Here is a 23,344-nt window from a genome sequence, read left to right on the forward strand (position 1 = left end):
TGTCCCATCTCCCACAGGAGAGATTTCTTTCTCCAAGTCACCTGCCTGCTCCGATGCTGTGAAAATGGGACCGGCAGTCTGGAATTAGAGGGCAGTCAAGTCCCTTACTAGGGAAGGGGGCACTGACAAAGTGATTGGAAAATGGACACAAGCCTTCGCTCTATGGGGGCAACTCTTGTCAGACATGAAGGAAAGGCATCCCTTCAAGAAAGATATTGTATGTCACCTAGTCAAGTGTGCTACCATGGAGGGAGGTATCCAGTACTTGAGGGCATTAGCTGTGCTAGAGGTGAGCTGCACCTGCATCTCCATCAGGTGCTCAGAGCCCTGTCCAGTCTGACCTTGGGTGTCTCCAGAGATGGGGCATCCACCACTTCTCTAGGCAACCTGTACCAGTGCCTCACCACCCCTATTAGAAAATCTTCCTCTTATATCCAATCAAAACCTCCCCTCTTTTACTTTGAAAGCATTTCCCCTTCTCCCATCACAGCAGACCCTGCTAAAGAGTCCGTCCCATCTTTCTTACGGCCCCTATAGATACTGACAGGCTGCTCTCAGGTCTCCCTGGAGCCTTATCCTCTCCATGCTGAACAGCCCCAGCTCTCAGCCTGTCCTCATAGGAGAGGTGTTCTACTTCTTGGGTCATTTTTGTGGCTCTCCTTTGGATGCACTCCAATAGGTCCACATCTCTCCTGTACTGAGGACTCCACATCAACAGCTGGCAGTGTAGAGGCAAACCCATCCGGGCTGCAGCACTGTGGAAAGATATTGCTGCCTGGGTTGTAAAAGCATGTCACGTAAATGTCCACATAACCACAAGTCATACCACTGAAGGACATCAAAAACAACCAGCAGGTGGATCAGGCAGCCAGGATTGAAGTGGCTTGGGTTTATCTGCACTGGCAACATAAGGGTGAATTATCTATACCTTGGAGGGCATGTAACACCTCATACCTTCAAGGATGAGATACAACATATTGATGGACTTGGGATAGAGGGGTGGACTTGACCATGGATGCTATCGCACAGGTTTTCCACGCATGTGAAGTGCGCTGCCTTCAGGCAAGACAAGTGATTAAAGCCTCTTAGGTATGAAGGACGATGGCTGAAATGTAAATACAGAGAGGCCTGGTGGATTAAATCACACCACGGCAAGGTCCACGTGCTTAAAATGGTGGAAGCAACCACGGGACGGATGGAAACACGTCCTGAGCCTCGTGCCACCGCCAGGAACGGCCTTGAAAAGCGAGTCTTGTGCTGACACGGCACCCCTGAAAGAACCGAGCCAGACAACGGGACTCGTTTCCAAAACAACCTCATAGACAGCCGTGCCAAAGAGCGTGGCATTGAGCGGGCTGCTGGGAAAACGGAACGAGACAACGGTGCCTCGAGGGGATTTGATGTAGGGTGAGAACAAGGCAGTGCTTGGACTCGCATGATGTGATTTACTGAAAAATTCCCCACGTCATCACTTCGGGGCTCGCCGTACGCCTCAGCACCTCTATTACACAGCCAGCCCCAGGCCCGAGGGGGCCGGCACGGCGGGGCGGAGCCGCGGCACGGCGCGGGGCGGTCGTGGGCCGGGCCGGAAGGGGCTGTCGGCGGTTCGCGGGGCCGTCCGCTTCCTGCCGCGGAGGAGGGCCGGTGGCGGGCCGGGCTCGGAGCGAAGGTGCGTCCCGCGGCAGTGAGAGAGCGAGCGCGGTGCGGGTGCCGGCCGTGCGGTGAGTCCCGCGCAGCTCGGCCTGAGCCCTCCTTTGATCCTTACTGAAATGCGTAGGCCTGAGAATGGCTCGGCCGCGGTGGGCCGTGCCCCGCTGCCAGGAGGAGGAGGAGGCAGCGGGGAGAGGCGGCGGGTCGGAGCGCGGCGTGCCCGGGGCTCGGCTCGGCGGGGAGGGGGCAGGATCACGTAGGCAGGAGCAGCTGGAGCCATTTTGCAACTTCAGCCCAAAGTTCTGCCCTATAGGTTTGGGATGCGGGGCTCCAGCTGAGTGTTTCGATCGTGTGAGAAAGGCTTTTGTTTCGTTTTGTTTTATTTTCTTTAAGAGTTATTCGGTCTCACTCCCATCGTCGCCTTTCCTATACTTTCACCGCTCCCCACCGGGTGTCTGAATGCAGGAAGCCTGGGGACGTCAGTTTGAATGCAGGATGCTCTCCTGTGACAAGAAGTCACAGAATCCTTAGGGTCGGAAGGGACCCTTAAAGGCCATTAGTCCAACTCCTCTGCAGCGAACAGGGACACCACAGCTCCATCGGGCTGCCCAGGGCCTGATCCAGCCTCACCTTGACAGTCTCCATGGACGGAGCACCAACCACACCACTAGGCAACCTGTGCCAGTGCCTCACCGCCCTCCCTGTAAAAGACTTTTTCCTTATATCCAACCTAAATCTACCCTCTTTAAACTTGAAGTCAGCGCTGTGCTGTGCCTTACTTGCCAGCCTGCCTTCAGTCCCTGCTGCACAGCAAGGCAGAGCCCCACTCCTATCACTCAAGGCATTTTGTTCCTTTGGTCGAACAATCCTAAGGGTTCCGATAGGCAGGCAAGCAGACAGACAGCATCCTTTGATCCATGTCTTCCATTTGCCTAACAAATTGTTATGCAGCTGTGGTGAAATGACTTTTAATGATGTTTATATTTCCGTCTGCTTTAGCCTCTGCAGTTGAGACATCGTTAATCCAGGCTGCAAATTTTATAGCTGGATTAGAGCTTGAAGGCATATTAGGATGTGGATTTGGTCAGCTCCGCTGTTGCAGAGTCAGACTGAAGAGAGGAAGGAAGGCTCTTGTTTCACAGCATCACTGTTTTTCTTCTTTTTCTTCCTTCGGATCGGGTTCTGAAGTGTAGGGTGAAGGTTTCTCTTCGTGGTGCATGGACGGAAAGCCAATGCGCAGGTAAGATGAAAACCACTTGTCTCCTTTTAACCTCCTGTAAATAAATCCTGTGGTGAGTTGGTTTCAAAAGTTCTTAGACCATGAAACCTCTTCTGCTTTTAAAAAAAGATCTGGATAGGAGAGTTAGAGTGTAAGCGTTTATCTTTAGTCCTTGCTTCTGTGTGTTTAGTTCTCAGTATTTACATGACCAGATGTCTGGAAGTGGATGTGCTGTTAGGAGAAGAGTTTGGAAGACAATTTATTGTAATTTTACGTTCTCTTCTGCCCCTCCTCACTTTTACTATATCTTAAAATCCAGTATTTAATTACTTTTTTGTTCTGATAATGTGAAATAAACAGTCTGGGAATAAAATTGATTTCTGAGAGGCATTACTTTTCTCTTGACTAAAGGAGTTTAGCTCCTCTGATGGGGTAAGGCCTTAGATGAAAAGGAGATTTCCTCTTCTAATTATGGATGCCAGCTGCCTCAGTTCTAATGAGCTGAAGATGCAGCTGAAGTTTAATTCAGGGGAGTGCTTGCTGTGGCTATATCAGAAATGTTCTGTTATAGACAGGAAAAGAATTGTCCCAGTAAATCAGCATGATGACATGTAGGCAAACAGGATTGCTCTGGTTGCTGTTCACTGTTAAATGTGCCAAGGCAAACCTTAACAGCAGCTGTATTTCTGCATGCAAGCTGTGTGGAAGCAGAGATGCCTGATTATTTTTTTTTTTCCAAAGGAAGTAGAGAGAACTCATGCAAACAGCCTAGTCTGTCTGTACTCCAAGGTGTTAAAAGTTGGGAAACTTTGCTAGGGGTAATTCTGTAAGCATCAGCACGATGCTTCAATTAAGCTAACGAGTAAACCTTGGTCCATGATATGGGCATCTCTGGGGCCATGTTATGTTAATCAGGTTTTTTTGTTTGTTTGTTTTGCCAAGGTGAGCAGTGTGGTTTTGGGGCAGAAATGAGTTAACCTGTGGCTCTTACAGCTCTTACTCCTTTTTTCTGAGTGACATGTGAAGGAGTAGACAGCTCTCTTCCATCTCCAAGGCAGAGAATGGCAATGCAGGGATTGTTAGGTGTTCAGTGGGTTTGTGTCTTCAGTTTGCCATGGCAGGAGTTCTGTCTGCCACTCAGGCTGGGCTAGACCTAAGAGTGAGCAGCAGCACCAGGCTGAAGCAGCAGAGGTTTTCTGTTGTGGTGATGACCCTGGAGCTTCAGGCTTCTTCAACAACTCATAGAGACCAGACCTTCCAGTACCTTTTATTTTCCTTCCCTCTATGGCAAGCCAGTGCAGAGGTGGTTGGCTTGTTTGACGTGCTAACGTGGTCATTACTTCTGAGCTAACCCTACTGCCCAGATGCATTAGTTGACATGGTGAGTTGGTACAAAATTTGTACAGCGTTCAGAGGATGGGGAGGGTGATTTGAATGGGGAAAAAAAACTGCAGCTATTCTTGTCAAGATTGAACATCAGAGCATTCTCTCCGTCACAAGCAGGATTTGTTTTGCATTAGTAATGAAGTGATAGTTGGGTCAGGCTGTTCTCCCTGTCGGAGAGCAGCAAGAGAAAACTTCTGCTGAAGGCATCAGCGAGGCAGAGGAGTCCTTACTGATGAAGGGTGTATTTCTACAGCACCAAAGTAAGGAGGGCAGAGCAGATATGGTGGCTGGGGGTCAGCCAGGAGTCCTGTCATCATCAGGCAAGTCTGTAGCTATGCAGAAGGGCTGGAGTTAAGCCAGGAAGCCAACACAGCAAGTTGGTGGTCAGGCAGTGATGTGCTTGTACATAGCTCAAGCAGTGCATGAGGACTGGAGCAGCTCTCAAGCGTGGGCACGGCTGTTGCCCAAGACAAGCTACAAAAAGGTTGGGAGGAAGACTCCAGCAATGAGCTTCCTGTGCTTTGGCATCCTCATTCCTGGTGAAACCGAGAGTTCTCTGAGTTTGGTGAGTGAAAGTGTAACTAGGTGTAAATAGGGACTTGTGTACCAGATCACTGCTGCTCTCACTTTAAGCAATATAAAATAATAACGCAGTCAGGTTTATGTGCTTGTTTGCTTAACACTACCTCTGTGAGAGTGTTTTCCTAAGCCTTGCTGTCTCTGTAAGAAAAGGAGTCAGTGGTGTTTTTTTAGTAATTATTAAATCTTTAATTCACAGAGTTTTAGTTGCTGCAATAAAGCATTTCCATCTACTTGGTCTAACGCAACATCACCAACTAAATCAAAGGGCTTTGTCCTAGTAATTCTGTATGACTTTATGCATAGAATTGCAAGCTAGGCATTGACAGAAATCGCTACTGGTTTGATTTATCATCTCCATTTGCTACTAAAATCCTTTGCTCCTGAAATCCATTAGAGCAATGAGTGATTTCAGCTGATGCTTTCAGCCTGTTTCATGTTCTGTTCTGTGGGCCATAGGTCCCATCAGTTATTTTCTTCTGCATTATATTAAAGCTTTCTTGTGATCTCATCCTCAAACATACATAATGTGACACCAAAAAAAACACAGGCCACCCTGACCTTAAAGTTAAGGAGCTCAGTGATGTTTTCTGGAAGTGTTTTTGTTAGATATTATTCTTGGGTATATTTTGAACTTTTTCACTGTGGCTGTGTTGCTGTAAGGGTGAAAGTCTCACGGGTGCCCGTGTTAACAGCGGAAGTTTTGGGAAGTGGCGTAGATGAATAAAATGGAGGTAGCACTGCCTGTATATCTTGCTGACTTAGTGTGGCAGACTGCCTGTGTTTCCATTTGTACTTCTCAGCAGTGTGCTACGGAAACCCATCCTTTGTCAGCCCTTTCTTAATCGCATTGTGTTTGCTGGTTTCCTCAGCCCTGCATTTTGATGGAGGCTAATCCCAGCATATCTGCGTAGCTGAGCACCAATTTTTTATCCTCACGCACACATTTCCTCCTCAATCCTCAGCTCTTTTTAATCGCCCCGTGTATTTGGGAGCAGCTCTTAGCTGTGAATGCGCTGGGGGGGTGGCAGCTAGCCTAGCATGTGAGAATCAAATGCTGCTTTCTGTCTTTCGCACCTCTAAGCTACTGAGTCACCGTTTCATTCTCTATGCATATATATGCATAATGCAGTGAAATTATTATCCTTGTGGAGACACAGGCTGTCGGTGTCCTTTTAATTCCATGCCTGTGCACAGCAGCAGCCCACGGTGCTTAACGTCAAGCACCTGTCTTGATCCAGTATGGAAATTCCCAAGCCCATTGATCACTTGCTTCTGCATTACCTAGAGGTAAGTTATGGATGAATCAGGAATGCTAATTTGCTTATTATTCTTTTATTTTTTTTTTTCTTCCAGCCATTCAGTTCTCTTTAATCATTAACCAGCCCCCCCTTTTTTTTTTTCTTGAAGAAGGGAGGCTGGATACAATAGGCACGCTCAGATAAATGAGGATGAGAACAGTGCAGGAATGCCTGAGGTTCTTAATAACCAGCTTCCTTTTCAATTAAAGATCTCAGCAGTCAGATTTGGGGAGAAAAGCCTATTCTAGCCTGGCAAGGAATGGGGAACTGCTGCCCAAATCGGGCCTTAGCACAATGAAATCCATGCGGCATGCTTAGTGCGAGCTGGCCTCTATACTGAGGGGCTTTGTCACTGCCTTCCTCCATCCCTTGGTAGAGGGATTAAATTACTTACTGTCTGATATTAGCTGCTTGGGACTATCAGAGAAAGCCAATTTGGTAAATTCATCTCTAGCTAAGGTTTCTTGAGATTTCTGTGAGGGTACCATTGAACTTAGTTCACTTTTGATGCTGTGAGGAGTGTTTACCTGCATTGTTTGGAAGGAACTTTGCAGAGCTTTGGAACACCGCAAAGTGAATTTGGGTTGTGAGGGACATGAGTGGGTGGAGGGGAGAGGGAGGCAGTGTAACAGCAGAAGGATTTGTCAGAGGTGTCAGGAAAGGAGAACAGCAATGGATATATTAAAAATATATATTTAAAAAGCAAACAAGCAAGGCATTTCAAGTGCAGAGGCTGAACAGGAGCAAAGTGCAGAGGGAGACCCAGCTGAATCTGTGTAACAGAGATAGGAGGGAGAGGTAATGGTCTGAAGCAGCTGAATGCCATGATCAAGGAGAGAGTGTGGGGGGAATGGGAAAACAGTCTGGGATGCAAGTAATTGGAACTGCTGCAAAGAGGCTGGTTTGCTTGTGGTTAGAAAATGCACTTGACATAATAATGAGAGCAGTGGATGTGAGTTATTTTTTTAATTCCTCCAAGCATGCTGCAAAAGGCACTGAGCAATGGCAAAGCTGTCTCTTCTTTTGCTCTTAATATGAGCAGAGTGAGGTAGTGATAACTCCCAAATGCCAATGTACCAGAGGAGCTAGGAATGGATGTATTGGCTCTCTCAATCTATCTCTGACAGCCAGCATACTCACTGATTATTCATAGCTGTCAGCAGTCTGATTCTGCACACAGTGTGTTTCATTTGCTCCCAGTGAAGTGTTTTTCTTTTCTTCTAAGTGGAAGAGGCAATAGTTTCCTTTGTTTGCTTTATTTTCAGAGCAGATAGGTCTGAATTTCAGATAGGTCAGTGGTGCTGTTGCATCCTTTTCAGTAATTGCAAACATGGCATGAGGCAAAGATTCAGATAACTGAGATGTCATTTTGTGTGTTCAGAGCACTATTTTCTTCCTGTTTTGGTAGGATGGTGGTTGTGAATACTTCTGGTACTTCCAATATTGATTGGTCTCTTAATCCTGCTTGCATGGTATCTTGCAGGCCATCTGAAGCTACTGAAATCCTCAGGACAGCTGGGTGTGTTCCGGTATCAGTAATGGACACCCCTATTGAATATGGAGGCAGAAGAATAGAGAAGTTTGGTTAAATTGTGTGAGTGCAATTATTTGCAGCAGAAATCAGTCTCCAGCACTGACAAAACTCAAGTGACAGTGGACAAATTGGATAACCTTCTTTGCTTTGAGTCCGTGAAATGGTGATAATATTTCTCTACCATGTGAGGCAGTCATTAGGTTCAGTTAATAAATGTGTTCATGTGGTTGGACGTCACTGGCGTGTCATAAAAAGCATATAAAAACAGATATAAGCCTGTTGCAAGCTGGCATTTGTTTATTTCTAAGTAGACTTCGGTTTGAGACTGGTTCTTTTTGCACGTGATCATGTTATATTCACATTCTCACGTGGAGCTCTGGGCAGCTTTTGCCTGTGTGATTGGTGTGAAGCGTCGAGCTTTGGCTGACAGCTGGTGATGGATGAGTTGTTGACCATCGTCTTTTTGGCTTCCCCTGCTGCAGGTGTACCAGTACTCGACCAGGGGAGACCGGAATGGATGTGACCAGCCGATGCACACTGGGAGATCCTAACAAGCTGCCAGAAGGGGTGCCGCAGCCTGCTCGTATGCCTTACATCTCCGACAAGCACCCTCGACAGACTCTGGAAGTCATCAATCTTCTCCGGAAGCACCGGGAGTTGTGTGATGTGGTGTTGGTGGTAGGTGCCAAGAAGATCTATGCTCACAGGGTGATCCTGTCCGCCTGCAGCCCGTACTTCCGAGCCATGTTCACTGGGGAGCTGGCAGAGAGTCGGCAGACAGAAGTGGTGATCAGAGACATCGACGAAAGGGCCATGGAACTGCTCATTGACTTTGCCTACACCTCTCAGATTACTGTGGAAGAGGGAAATGTCCAGACCTTGTTGCCAGCTGCTTGCCTTCTCCAGCTGGCTGAGATCCAGGAGGCCTGCTGCGAGTTCCTTAAGAGACAGTTGGACCCTTCCAATTGCCTGGGCATCCGAGCTTTTGCTGACACTCACTCGTGCCGTGAACTGCTGAGGATTGCTGACAAGTTCACCCAGCATAATTTCCAGGAGGTAAGAAGCCCCTCTGCTGGAACTGTGGTTTTAGAGAGCTGTGATTTACTCTTTCTTTGTGCTTCTTCTCAAACCCTGCCCTCAGTTCTGCTGATAGAAGTGGATACTGGCCTCAGCAGGGGGAAGAGAGCACCTGCGGGGCAGTGTTTCACCGTTGTTCTGTACATCATAAGTATGATCTGTGGCATTTCCTCTCTTGGAGTTCTGTGTTGAATGCTGCATGGAAGGCAGGGCCACATACATAGGTGGTGTTTGATGTTGCTGCTGATGTAGCTGCACTAGGGTGTGCTGCAAGATATATGATTGGAGGGGAGAAGAGTCTTAACGTGAGGATAATATATGAGAAATAGAAATCTGCTGAGTGTAGGGCTTGGGAGTATGAGGGAGCTGGGTGAGCATATGGCTGTGTCAAGTGAAGTCTTCAAATCCCTTGCTATAGCAGAACCAGGGTTTTGCATTTATTATTCAGCAGAAGCTGGATAGCTAGATGTGGAATGGAATTCACATGTGGTATTTTGTGTCTGACCTTCATACACTCAAGTCTCTTCTTGCATTTCAAATTCTCCATAGAAATTTTTTTTGGGGTTCCAGCTGCCAGCTCAGGGAAGGATCAGCATAATAAAGGATTCCCCAAGCAATACCCAGAGAAGAGTGGGTCTTTACTTCATTCTTACACTTGGATGCTGAAGAGAGCCCAACATTTTTAAGTGGTATCTTTCCTGAGCCCTTGTTGGAAGGGTAAGAATTTAAGTGTGTTGGAAGCAGCTGCTTTCTAGGGGTGCTCTCAGCATGAAGATGTGTTCCCCTGGCAGGGGGATTTCTCTTGCCATTTCTAGAAACTGCTCTTCTATCCACTGGGACAGGTAGCCTGCTGCAGAGAGACTTCTTTTTTCCACCTGCTCCATAGGTGGATCCTTTCCAAAGGCAGTGGTAACTCCACGATGGAGTAGTGTTGCTAATTCAGGTTCCCCAGAAAAGTGGCAGTGTGTGATTGATTGCAGCCTGCACACTCTTGTTTTCCCTGCAGGAAGCAGATTGGAACTGTATTAATTTCAGTCAGGTAGTACTTAAGAAAATTATGAGGAGGAGCAAACATGGTTGAACTTGACTGTTGGACACCTTGAAGACAATACTTGATATCTGACTGTAGACACATTATATCAGCTTATTCCAAAAGTTGCAATTAAATATGACTTCCCTAGCCATGAAGACAGAATTTGCTACTTAAGAGCTTGTTATTTTCTAGAACTCGGTGATTTCCCAAAAGCTCTGCATTCAAAGCCCTACATTTAGCTGTGTCATGTGCTGTGTGCTTGCTCTACATTTCTATTCCTCTGCAGTTTTTCCTTGCGAGCAGGATGGTAACCAGATGGTTGTTTATTTTCAGTACTTGGTGGTTTTAATGGTTAGAGCTGCGTTCTTCTTCTTATTACACAAGTAGGGCATGCTTACAAGCCTCTAAATAACTTCTTGACAGCATAAGGCTTTTGTATCTGAATGTTTTGGTGTTAATGCTTGCAGCTGGCTGTCGAGAGCCGCCTGCCGTGGGGTTCTTTTCTTTCACAGTCCCTCAGAGATGGCTTTCTGTGTTAGTTTTCCCTGTGAAAGCACACACAGGCAGGAGTTTTGGTCTCTAGAAAACACTCTGTTCTTTAAAGATGATGCAAATTATAATTGAGTTAACTAAACCACATAGATTAGCTCGCTGTTTGTTTGGCCTGGACAGTTTTTGATGTCCCATTCAGTATCCAAGAGTTCAGCTGCTCTTCATCCCTAATGATCTCCCATTTTCTTTCTGCTCTTTCTCTGCAGCCAGCATTAATGGTGCTCCTTGCTGGGCCCGTGTTCTGCACTGCCATTACTTTCCATCCAGAGAGTGTTGATCCCTTACCAAAGGGAGGGAGGTAACTGGTAGAAAACTTGTACTCCTATATACGGTCACTGTTCCTCCGAACTGACAAGGAGAAACATGAGATGGGAATTTCCTGAATGGCAGTGTCAAATATTAAGCACTAGGCATCAAGCCAGCCCATGCAGTTACTTCAAATGCAGAGTGAATTGTTTCGTGTCCTCTGCTGTGCTAACCTCTACTTCTACTAATTGTTATATGTATATATTGCTGCATTACATCGTCAGCTTCTTAGTAGAATGTTTTCCCAAGTTTTTTATTCCCCTTAATTCAATTTCTTGCCTCGAACCCCCAGTGAATCTTGTGTGTGAGATGTGAAATGACTCTACAAGAGCAGCCTTTGTATTTTTGTTTGCTCTTTCACACCTTTTGTGAAGGGGAAAAAATCCACGTAGGGATGAACAAGCTGTACTTCATAGCAATAGACTCAGGTGCTTACTCTATCTGCAGGTGTAATTGTTGTTAACATAAGAGAGTTATTATGAGCACAGGATCTTGTTTCATTAATGCTGCAGACCATCGCATAAGTCAAGTAGTTCTAACATGGTTGTAAATTACATGGACAAGCTGATATTCAGTTGTTTTATGTCAGTGAACCGCTCAGATGACTGGCTGTGGGCTGGGAGTGCTTGTGGGGAAGCTGAACTGTTGGGTGTCAAGGAAAACTCTTTGCTAGCAGCCTGCAGCAGCGCTGTGTTCAGGGCTGTGTGCTGGGAGCAGCTGAGGCCTCCTGAGGAGCTGGTCACTATCTTGGGTGCTGAAGGAATTCACGTGCTGGCAGACTGTCAGCAGCTTGAGTTTCACAAGGGATGAGTCTTTAGGGTCTTCAGAAGCTCTGATTCCCTCTTAAGAGCCTTTGGACCTGCACGTGCTCTTTGCAGATATTGAAAACAAGTGAGAGACGATCAAATCTCTTTGTCCAGAAATATTTTCTGTTCTGCCACAAACAGGCATTCAGCTCTTGGTAGCTTGTCTCTGAGACTTCTTATTTGTTTTCTGCTTTGGATTGCTTGAGGATAGATCCTCTCTATTCTGGTGTTGCTTTATAAGTTACACAGGGCAAGCAGGAAGGCTGATTGTAAAGGCATGTCTTATTCTTTCTGAGTTCTGAAACCTGACTAATGTGTTCTGTGACTTAATCCTTTAAAACTATCTTATGGAAACTCTTTTATGTATCTTTGGTGTGTTTTTGGTTCTGCATTTTGCAGCCAGCCTGTCATGTGTTGATGGCAAGATAGTGATGGGTAGCTGAGCCTTTGCTGGATCAGTCCATTGGGCTCTACTTCAAGTGGGCCACCTGTCCTTTAGAGTTGCACCGAGAAACAGAAGTGGGAATGGTTCTGGTGCTTTGGCCACTATCCTCATTTGTGTTTTCTATTTAACCAGGTAATGGAGAGCGAGGAGTTCATGCTGCTTCCTGCCAATCAGCTCATAGACATCATATCCAGCGACGAGTTAAATGTTCGCAGTGAAGAGCAGGTGTTCAACGCAGTGATGGCCTGGGTGAAATACAGCATTCAGGAAAGAAGACCCCAGCTGCCACAGGTAATAATGAGCACAGTGACATTCAAGGCTCCTTTTATCCAAGAGAAGAGCAATGAGGACTAAATAGGGCAATGCAACAGCAGTGTGTCGGTTCTGAGTGCATGCAGCTCCGCAATAGTTTTGTCTTCCTCCTGTGTTAGAAGGTTGGCATTTTCCTTTCATCTAGGCTGAAAGATGCAGCCACCAGACCTTCTAATAGGGGCTTTATTGATTTGTTTCCAGGTAGGGCTTGCCAAACTAGATTGTTTCAGTGGTCTATCCAGGCACGGTGGCCTGGATTGCTTTGAGTGTTGTGCAAAAAACAGTGGGTAAGGAAAAGGTCGTCTTCATTTGAGGTGCATCTTTAAGCTCTGCTGTTTGATTTATGCCTCAGCCATCAGGATCTTATACTGGAGCTTGTCAGAATAGTTTTGTTGAAATGCAGTGTTTCATCTGAGCCAAGCCATTTCACAGAGAAGCACCCATTCTGACAAAGCTGTCAGCTGGAAAGCCTCTGAAGTCTCAGGCTTTTTGATCAAAAGAAGTGAGTGCCTACCCTGGTGTTTCTTTGGAAATACAGATATTTAATGCAACTATACTTAGGAAAGCTTCTGAAAATTGTTTAAAAGCAAAGAAAGAAATGCTGCTATGCTCAAGTTAGCTCTTATTAATGGCATTAAAACTGTACATCTTTTCAGGTCCCTCTGTCTGTACCTGCTTGTGCTTGTTATCATTATTAGCCAGTATTTTTTTTTTTCCACAATTTCTTTGTTTGGGGATTTACAGCTTATCCACAGTGCTGTTCTGTTCTCTGTTGCAGGTCCTCCAGCACGTTCGCCTGCCACTGCTGAGTCCCAAGTTTCTTGTGGGCACAGTGGGCTCTGATCCTCTTATTAAGAGCGATGAGGAATGCCGGTAAATCTCCTTGCTCAACTACAGAATGGGATTTCATTCTATTAGGGAGCCTTACTGACATCTATTCTCTGAAACTGCTTGTTTGTTAGTAGTGAACAGGCAATATCTCTCCCAACTTGTTCTTTTGCAACAAGGAGAAGAAATGCAAGACGACATGTTGTTTCTTTGCATAATATTGGTAGCATGCCCGAGAGGAATCACATTCTTTTAAAGGTTTTTTTTCTGTGAATCTCAATATGACTTGAAGTATTTGCTGTATGCAAAACATGATAGCTGAACAGATTCCAGATGTAGTCTCTTTCCTGCATTGCTACTGGAAGGAAGCTGCCACTTCCTTCTCTTGTGACATAAGTCACACCTTTCTAATTCTTGTGGAGTTGTGCATTATCTGTTTTTCCTTGTTGTGCCTAATGTGGAAAAGTTCAGGGGTTAGGCTAAACTGTTTTTCTCCTGAGTAAGCACTCGTACACCGAATTCCACACTCGTAGAGGAGAGGAGGATTTTTTTTTGTGTTTTATTTTATTCAAGGGCTTGGTATGTTAGGATTAGACCAGATGATAAGTCATTAATGGATGGACAGTGTGAGCTGGCCAGAGCTCAAGGAGAAAATATTCATCAGAAAGATACTATCTCCATCTATTGGTCATGCAGGTATTATGTATTTATGTGCTTTTCAATTCCTGTTTTGTTCCAAGGTAAAACCATTGATGCTTAAGTTTTAACTTGAAGCAAACTGGTTTTGTTTTGTTTTGTTTTTTTAATACAATTAGCCCAAGAAATCTCATCACCATTTTTTAATTAGTCATTGCAGCTAGTAGTATCTGATACTACCACCAGTCAAAAATTGATGCAGGGCTATTGCTGTCACTGTCTAAGTGACTTGTAAAAAAACTGATGAGGATTTTGGTGACAGTGCATGTTTTAACTGCATCTATTCATGCACTTCTGTGGTTTGCAAATAACTGAAGTGCCCAACGCTTGCTGACTGCTCTTCCCACCAGTTTTGATTCATGCTTTTTCCTTTGGCCAGTTTCAAGTGAACTTTGGGAATTAATATTTTCCCGTCTTGTGCAGGGATTTAGTGGATGAAGCCAAAAACTATCTCCTGCTACCCCAAGAGCGACCGCTGATGCAAGGACCGAGGACTAGACCACGCAAACCCATCCGTTGTGGAGAGGTGCTCTTTGCAGGTGTGTACAGCTCCTGCTGGCTCAACTCAGGAGATTCAAATCCGTTTTGCTGGTGATAGTTTTCTTTTAAACAGAATCTTGTCACCATCTTTCCGAATGACCTGTGTGTTAATACTTGGAGATTTGAGTCAGCTTGCACTTCCTCGCTTGTGTCATCTCTTTGGTGGTGACGTTACTTCCAAGTGTAGGTTAATCCTCTTGAAAATCAAATTCTGCCTTCTATTGTAATCCTCAGAACGATGAACTCTGAGAGATGAAGCTAGTGGGTTAAGGCTGCTGAAGTGCAGAGGGGTTATTTGTAGCAGGCACGTGTGCACTATGTGTGCTTGGTGTGTTACTGTGACACTATTTCTTGCCTTTGGTCCCAACAGTGGGGGGCTGGTGTAGCGGGGATGCGATCTCCAGCGTGGAACGGTATGACCCTCAAACCAATGAGTGGAGGATGGTGGCTTCCATGAGCAAAAGGCGCTGTGGCGTTGGTGTCAGTGTTCTGGATGACCTTCTGTATGCAGTGGGAGGCCACGATGGTTCCTCTTACCTGAACAGTGTAGAAAGGTAGGTGTCCGTAAGGCCAACATGCTGAATACTAACTCTGAGTTCTTAAACTTGGGTGCTAGCTTCATCTTGCCAGCTATTTTTTGTTTGTTTGCTTTCCTGCTGGAAAACTGAAATTTTTATTACTTGCTATCTACTTCAATATGTACTGGTTTACTGCTAAACTAGGTCTTCACACATCCAGCTTGTGTATTTACTCTTGGTTTAATGGAACAAGACATAGCCTTTGGTAAAAGGAAGAATCATGAAGAGGTGGGTCTGGTTGTAATTGGTGGGAGGAGTGTGATCCTGGTTAGCTTTGCAGTTGCTGGTTTGTTTCTAGTGTTGTTAAGGAAGGTTGAGGTTGCAGTATGCATTACTTCAATAGTGAGGGAAAGCATCCTGGAATTTCATGCAGAGTGGTAACTACAGAATTAAGGAACCTTACAAACACATAGAAGAAGGAAAATAGGTCACTTTTAGGCCTGTGAAAGACACAAGTCGAACAAGCTGTGTCAAGCTTCATGTTTCTGGGAGCAGTATATTGCAATCTGCCTGCCTCCAAGCCACATGACTCATGCACTCCAAATCTCTTCCCTTTACCAAATCCAACGAGCTATACAAATATTCCTCCCCTTCTTTTCGCTGTCTCTTTGCATACTGCCAGCTTCTCACATTGTGGTCTTATGTCTCCCACATCTTGCACTTTTCTGCTACACACCGTTGTTCATCACCGCTGGGTTTCCAAGTTAGTCTGGTTCCTTTGTCTTTATCAGTAAGAGCAGGTCCAGTGCTGGCTTGTATGAACTGCAGAGTATATCCAGCAGAGTAACTGACTGCTGCTCTTTGCACAGATGCAAGTTAGCACATGTCAGCCAGTCCCTGGTAATGTGCTTTCTTACAGACCTCAACCTTTGATCTTCAGTTTGAATCATCTGCACTGCAGTTTGAACATCCCTGCAATTACATGTGCTGTGTGCATTGCATAATTTTGGAATTATTTATTCTACTTATAAATAGCTGTGTTGCAGTTCAGACTCAAGATGGGTGAATTTTACTGCTTCAGAAGTTTCCAAACTTGGGAAAGTCTGAAGCATAGATAAGCAACTTGCACTGTTTTTCTAGGTACGATCCAAAGACCAATCAATGGAGCAGTGATGTGGCCCCCACCAGCACCTGCAGGACCAGTGTTGGAGTAGCAGTTCTTGGGGGCTACCTTTATGCAGTGGGTGGCCAGGATGGTGTCTCTTGCCTCAACATTGTGGAAAGGTACCTAAGTTTTTAAAAACAAAATTAAAAGGAAAAAGAAAAGGGAGCGTGGGAGGAGGTAAACAAACAAATCCCATGGGGATTTTTCTTTGGGGAGAATAAGATCAGCCTTTCTTACCCCCCTTTGTGAGAATGTTGACATTTTTGTGAGCTTTGATGTTTATTCTTCTGCCAGGTATGATCCCAAAGAAAACAAATGGACTCGAGTGGCTTCCATGAGCACCAGGCGCCTGGGAGTTGCAGTGGCTGTTTTAGGGGGCTTTCTCTATGCAGTGGGAGGCTCTGATGGAACTTCTCCTCTCAATACAGGTATGCCTTTTGTTGTCCCTCATTGCTGTCAGCATTTGTCATGATCCTGTTTGTTGTCTTTAAGGTCTCCAGGTGGCAGCTGAGTATCTTGGTGACCGGTTAGCTGCATGTTTTCTCCTTCAGATGGGATTTTGCTATATGGTAATTCACATATGGTAAATATATGAGCCTGTGAACCACCGTTACCTCTGTGTGTGTGTGCACATATAGTTTTTCCCATTAGATGCTGCATTTGGCATGGTAACGGTGATAATTTTGTAGCCAACTCATTCTTGAGTGAAGGTGCTTTATCTGATTGATTGACTGCATAGGATTGGAGATGGGAGAGAAAAGCAAGCTCTCTATGGAAGGAAAGCATGAGAGTGACAGAACAAACCAGTACATCCTGTTTTTCTTGTGTGGACACTGCACTATCTTTACAGATTGAGCAACGCTTTGGGTGCTGATATAAAAGTGCTGATCTCCACTGCTTGCCAACCCTGTTGCCAACAATATATCATTTCTTCTGCAGTGGAACGATACAATCCTCAGGAGAACCGCTGGCATACGATTGCACCCATGGGGACGAGGAGGAAGCACCTGGGCTGTGCAGTGTACCAAGACATGATATATGCTGTGGGAGGCAGAGATGATACGACGGAGCTTAGTAGTGCTGAGAGATACAACCCTCGAACCAACCAGTGGTCTCCTGTCGTGGCCATGACATCCAGACGTAGCGGAGTGAGTTTGGCTTGGTTTGCTTGCTTGTGCTATCTGTCATCACATGGTGAGAGTAGGGGATAGAGCACTATCGAGTGAGATTTCCCTCTTGCCTCATCTGTATCTTTTAGAATAGAAACAGAGAGGTAAATGTTTGCCCAGGGGTTATGCTCTTTAGTAAGACTCAAGAATGAAGTGGTAGTTGTGTCGTGGCAGGGCATCCAGTTGTTTGAAGGTCTTTTTAAAATAGTTTCGGTCCTTTACACTGAGGAGATAAACTGAGGAGGTCTTCAGCTTCTTCTGAACATGTATTATTTGGTGTGTGACAGGATTAGAGAACAGTATTAAAATCAGCACCTGGGTCTCATCTTGCACTTTGGGTGAGTTAGGAGGTGAACAATCCTACCTGCACAGAAAAAAGAGCTGGAAAACTGAGCAATTGTATGTAGATACTAACTTAGAGCTAAGCGCTTTCGCTGCCTAGATGTGTGTGGGAATGGGGTTTTGGGGCTTTCAGATGTTGCCTCTCTTCCACAAATCCTGTGGGTATGGAGAATGACAGCATGTTTTCATCAACTTCTAATCTTCCTGCTTTCTGTAGGCATGCGAACAAAAGATTAACGTGGCGTTTTAAGTAGTCATCATGTTTAGGCAGATGCAAATGTTATGAATATTTATCATTGGATGCTGAATTACATAGTAAAGCAAAGCGTGGATTCATTCTGTCTGCATGTTAGTATTTCAGTGTGTGCTGAGGCAAGTGTGAATCATGACTTGAGTAAGTACTGGTTTGGGGAGCAGAAAATATGTATTTCCTTCCTCAAAACATTTAGTACACTGTTCAACACTGTCCTTTCCAGCTACCAATTAAGCATTGACTCTTCATGAATTCTTTGTTTGCACTATTTAGAAGTTCCTCAACAGATGCAGCTGCATGTGCAGCCCTCCTAAGTTGTGCTAAGTACTTCAAAACCAAAATGAGGACTGTATTACATTGTGTTCTTATCTTTGCTGCTATACTGCTTTGTTTTCACTGGAAGTGATCTGCTTAAACCACAGAACTGTTTGAGGTTTTTGTAATTCTTGTGCTTCTGCAGAAGGATAAAGTAGAAAGGCTGGAGGCCAAGCTGTTTACAGATGTTCCAAGCCACAGCCTGGGAGGAGCAGGCTGTGTAGGCTTACATATGGTTCTCCAGTTTAAGCTGTCATTGCAGGCTATAGGTTGCTAGATGTTCTGGAGTACATGTTGTAATTTGTCAGGGAGTCTCATCTAGGACGTGATATGCATTGGCTGATAAAGACTTATGCTCTGATATATCTACAAACATTGAAGCAGTTCTAGCTCTTATTGTCACCTTGGGAACTTTGTGCTTTTACTGTGATATCTCTGCTTTGGGATACATATTCAGCTTTTCATGTCGTGTTATTTGAAACCCAGCACTTGGATTGTGTGGCATCTTATACCAGTCTGCCCTAGTTAAATGCATTTTAGGCTGTTTTGTACTTTTTTTCCCCCTAGAAAATTCCATTGCTGCTTGCCTTTCTCCAAACACAGCTGCTAAACCTTTTATTAATATTTATTTCAATCGTTATTTTCGGGGTATGCTTTCAGGACATGCCTTTTCAGCAAGTAGCTAAGCAGCTGCTGTGATGGTTGTTTTACAGGTTGGCCTTGCAGTGGTGAATGGACAGCTAATGGCCGTGGGAGGGTTTGATGGCACAACGTACTTGAAGACCATTGAGGTGTTTGATCCAGATGCTAACACATGGAGGTAACTGATAAGTTTGTGAAACAGTCAAACAGCAATCTCCAGATGTAGCTGCTGTCACCCAGCTGGAGCTGTCCCAGCAAATTAGAACCGTGACATACAGCTTGGTGCAGCAGCCAGCATAAATTTCATGCTGTAAATTCCTGGTTAGCATGAAGCTGTGTGAGGATCATATTTTGAAAAATTGGGAAGGCACAGGAACTTTGTGTGGCTGCCTTCCCTGTTATGCTTGAAACATGGTCCAGTACTGAGCAGTAGTTATACAAAAAGGTGCTCACTAACCTTTGTGGTGGGCTTGTATTGCTACAGCGCTGCTGCCTGACTGCAAAAGCTTCCATGACAAAATGACTTCTCTGTTTAAATATGAATGGAAGTTGAAGCTGGTAATACGCCAGTGTTATTTACCTACTGCACTCCCATACCCACAACTAGTTAAGAAACACTTTCTTGCAAGTTTGTGCTTGGAAAACCAAGTCTAGGTAGGTTTTCGAGATCAAAAGAAAATAGGCAACGTAGCAAGCATGCCAGGTAGCAAGGACAATGTTATTCCAAAACATAACTTGTTTTAAGTGCCACTTCTGAACTTGAAAGTGTGAGCCACGCTGAAAGACATCTGCCTCTTGTGTTTATTTTGGGCTGAGTCTGCTCTGCTTCTTGGTAAAAACGAGCTGACCCTTAGAAGGTATAGAAACCCTTAGTCATGGTGTAGAAACCAGCCTACTTATTTTTGGCTTTCAAGCTGAGGTTCTGAGCTCCACATTTTTCTGGAGGATTTGAGGCAGAACACTTTGAGCATGTGATGTTCTTCTCCCTTTAAGTCTGTAAGACAGCAATTAGAAGATTTTCATCTGATTCACAAGACAAAACACAAAATTGATTGAAAATGTATACTGAGGAGTTGTATTTCTTACTTCTTTTCTAGTCTTAAATACACTTAAAAGCAATTATATTTATTCCCAAATCTAATTAAAGTTTCGGTCTTGCTGCTTTAGTAATCTGGAGGGAGTAGAGGGGAATAGAAAGCAATTAATGTCCTTATTCCTTTTGGCTTAGTAATACTAGTAGATTAATCCCTTTCTGCTGAGACGAGCTGTCATAAGGAGCAATGGGGGATCTTCCTCTTGTCTGCTGAGCCATGGTCAGTGCTTGTAGAACTGCTGAGAAAACCCACCTGAGCAGAGAGGAATATGTACTTTCTCTTAGCTGAATGGTTTTCGGGTACTTTCAATGGCTGTAACGATAACAAGATATTTTGAGCTAGGAGTTACTGTCTAGGCCAGCATTTGCAGGACTTTTGGAGGTTGTTCAAGGTATAAGCTGAGAGGCCCCCCCACTTAATTCAGAACAGCTGATCATCATCTGGTCTTCCTTTTCTTTGTTGAACTTTTTGTTCTATGAAGGGCTTTTTTTGTGTAGCTCGACTAAGAAATTCTTCTGATATCACTTAATCCCAGATTGCATTGGTAAGAGTTGTTTGAAGAACTTGCTTCTCCTGTTTCTGCCAGCAGACTTCAGCAGCACAGAGAATTATGCAGCTGAAGTGAGTAGGATCCTGGAGTCTGTAGGGATCAGATTTCCATATGAAACGCAGGCACCATTTCAGTAACATATCTTAGAGAAGCAGATGGTGCTTGGGATGTGTTACATCTTGGTTGGATCAGCTGAATGTATAGGGTATTAGAAATGTAAAAAAAATAAAATAAAATAAAAATTAGTTGGTTTGCAAACAGCAAATCTGTCCTTGATCCAGTGCTATCCAAAATGTAGCCCAAGGTCAGCTACAGCCTGTGAAATTTTTTTTTTTTTTTTTTTTTTTTTATCTTTCCCACAGCCAGGCAGGGAGAAAGCAAGTGATTACTGAAATAACAGGAAACCATCGTGGCCAAACAAGCAGTTTCTGTTTAGAGGGAGAAAGGCATGAGCAAATACAAGTGTTTACCTTGGAAGTCTGTAAAAAGGCAGCTGCTCTGCCTCTAACTTGTCACAGCCCACTTTAAGCAGGTGTTAACAGTGGCGTATCCATGCTTACAAAGGCTGATTTGATCATTCCCATGGTGGTTTAATGAGAGAGCTGGAGCAGTGTGCCTACTGAAGCCTTCTCTTTGCAGGTTGTACGGAGGGATGAACTACCGGCGGCTGGGAGGAGGAGTGGGTGTTATCAAAATGACACACTGTGAATCCCATATATGGTAAGCACCAAGAGAGAGGGAGACCCCCTGGTTCCCATTCCTAGATCAACTGAAGAGACTTGTTGACACTGGACTCTTTGCGGCTCTCGTATGGACGGTCTAGACCTGATGTAACTCTTTGCCGTTGGTTCTTTCTATGGAATTATGACTTCTGTGAGAGTGTGCCCAATGGGAGACCACATTGCCAGACTCCAGGGAATCACTGGACAAAAGTAGAAGTGTTGCTTATGTCCATATTTTTTTTCTAACTAGTCTACAATTTTGAATAAACCAAACTGTACAATTCACCATAGCATAAACAATGCCAATGCACAGACTACAAGCTACAATGGGAGTCTGGCAAGGAGAGTTTCCTGCCTTTCCCTCCTGCTGTGAGCATTGGATGTGGCAGCTGTGTTGGTGGGTGAAAGAGGAAGGTGATAGAAAAACATTGCTTTTGCCTTATTTACAGAGAGCTTCAAAAAAGATAAAAGTACTTGACCTGCAAGGTGCCACCTTTGCACAGAAGCTTTCCTGTGCACAGAGTATATTTATTTTTTCATTTAATTTGTATTACGTCTTTTCTTTGCATTGCTCACAGCGCTGATTCCAGCTTTTTATATACATATATATGTGTGCATATATATGTATTTTATATATATGTATATGTGCGTGTGCAATTTGAGTTTTAATGAGTTGATGGTTAGGGCAGGGCTACGTCCTGCAAGCTGTTGTGGTTCCAACCCTGGTGGTATGTAGTTGGGTCTCAGAGTATGGAAGAGCTATGGGTACCCTGAGTGTCTTTTCAGTCTTGCTGGAGGCAAGAAGTAGAACTGGAACTCTCATCTATCGACTGAATCAGTGAAAGGCCATAAAAGAAGGTGAGAGTGAAAAGGATTTCATATGATGCCTTTTTACTGTACAGTGTATGGTACAAAAGTTCAGCTTTTGTCCCTCACCTCCTCTGTATATGAACCTAGAAACAACTAGCTGTTGCTTATTTAAATAAGTCTCATATATTCAGCAGGCAACCACTTCTTCTCTGAAGCTGGTAGGCAGGTATCATCTGTTAATTCTGGCTAGCCTAGATCAACACTCACCTCTCAGGTTCTTGTTAGAATGGCAGACCCGCAGTCGAGTCAACTCCTGCTGTGAAATGCTTAGACCAGCATCACCTTAGCTGCCCTCCTGCCTCTCATCTGTGTCTCTAGAACTCCTGTTGTAAAACACTGACCACGATGAGGTGGTGCACTCCCTTTCGATGATTCGTTTAAAATGCACTTTCTCTGTTCTTGGCTAGAGCAGGAAAAGGTCTGAAATCGTGGAAGTTTGGAAGGGAGGGACTGTTTGCTGGCACTGTGAATTACTGTCATGTTTTGGTGAGTGCAGAGGTACCCAGGGTAGGGAGAGAGGAAGGAGGCACTGTGGACTCAAAGGTTCTGATACGTTTGTCTGTACTGTAAGTACTGTCTGTACTGAGAAGACCTGTTGCACCTGATTTAACTTTGGACCTTATTAAATCTGATTTTAAAAGGACTGTGAATTCTTGAGATGAAGGCAGTGCTGACATCTTGAGTTCTGATCTCCATCGTTTGATTTATGTAACAGCATTTTAATGTGCTTGAATATAGTAGAAGCTACACTACAGTAATAAATGGGTCATTAAAAGTTTTTTTAAAAGTTCCTTTTCCCCTAAAGGTTGGTATTCTTACGTTTACATATGAAGATCATTTGCACCTTTACAAGGAAAACAAGTATTCTGTAAACAAATGTTTACATTTATCATTTATGCTTTTTTCTAGCATGAGTAACTTGTATAAATAGTGCTATCTTAATAAATTTCTTCTATGCTATTCTTTGTTTGTTCCTTTGGTTGAAAGCAGTGGATTATGTTTTTGTACAGTTTGTTTAGATACAGTGAATAGGAATGCTACCTTTTTCAGGTAAAGGTCCAAGTAAAAGGGGCTTAAAAACTCTGCAGGCATTTGGTGTTACCTTCACTTACCTAGAAGCATGTGCTTCAGAACCAGTTTTGTTCTCCTGGAAGAAAGTAGCTGTGTGATCTTGTCAAATCTACCTCTGCTGCCTTCTCTGCAGATGCTGAGAGCCGTAGCACAAATAAGCATGTGATAAGGTAGGGGAAGTAGTTCTTTATTCCAGCACTAGTCCACAGGCAGCCTATGGTAGATACTGAGCACGATTAGCAGAGCACTGGCTTCAGCTAAGTACTAATCTTAAAAGCAAAGCATGCTGCTGGAGCATTCCCACAAGGTTCATATGCTTTTAGGTTCTCAAGGCTACATTGAATTTAGAAATTACTTATGCAAACTGTC

General features: G+C 44.4%; 1 protein-coding gene across 8 annotated transcripts; it reads left to right on the forward strand.

Annotated features, from left to right (window-relative positions):
• Positions 1-1,586: 1,586 nt before the first annotated feature.
• Positions 1,587-22,864, forward strand: KLHL20 (kelch like family member 20). Of its 8 annotated transcripts, none has more exons than XM_052665535.1 (12): positions 1,587-1,669; positions 2,844-2,890; positions 8,152-8,725; positions 12,021-12,179; positions 12,979-13,073; positions 14,148-14,263; positions 14,635-14,818; positions 15,923-16,066; positions 16,242-16,375; positions 16,887-17,095; positions 18,740-18,846; positions 20,952-22,864. In XM_052665535.1, exons 2-12 carry the CDS (start codon positions 2,868-2,870, stop codon positions 21,034-21,036), a joined length of 1,830 nt encoding a protein of 609 aa, XP_052521495.1. In that variant the 5' UTR covers positions 1,587-1,669; positions 2,844-2,867; the 3' UTR covers positions 21,037-22,864. The 8 variants fall into 8 exon arrangements, with proteins under 8 accessions (XP_052521495.1, XP_052521492.1, XP_052521494.1 ...); XM_052665532.1 differs by having other exon boundaries at positions 1,588-1,669; positions 2,650-2,890; XM_052665534.1 differs by having other exon boundaries at positions 1,590-1,669; positions 2,839-2,890.
• The last annotated feature ends 480 nt before the right edge of the window (positions 22,865-23,344 follow it).

This window comes from Tympanuchus pallidicinctus, unplaced genomic scaffold, assembly GCF_026119805.1.
Source record: "Tympanuchus pallidicinctus isolate F22 unplaced genomic scaffold, pur_lepc_1.0 scaffold7, whole genome shotgun sequence".
Classification (NCBI taxonomy): domain Eukaryota; kingdom Metazoa; phylum Chordata; class Aves; order Galliformes; family Phasianidae; genus Tympanuchus; species Tympanuchus pallidicinctus.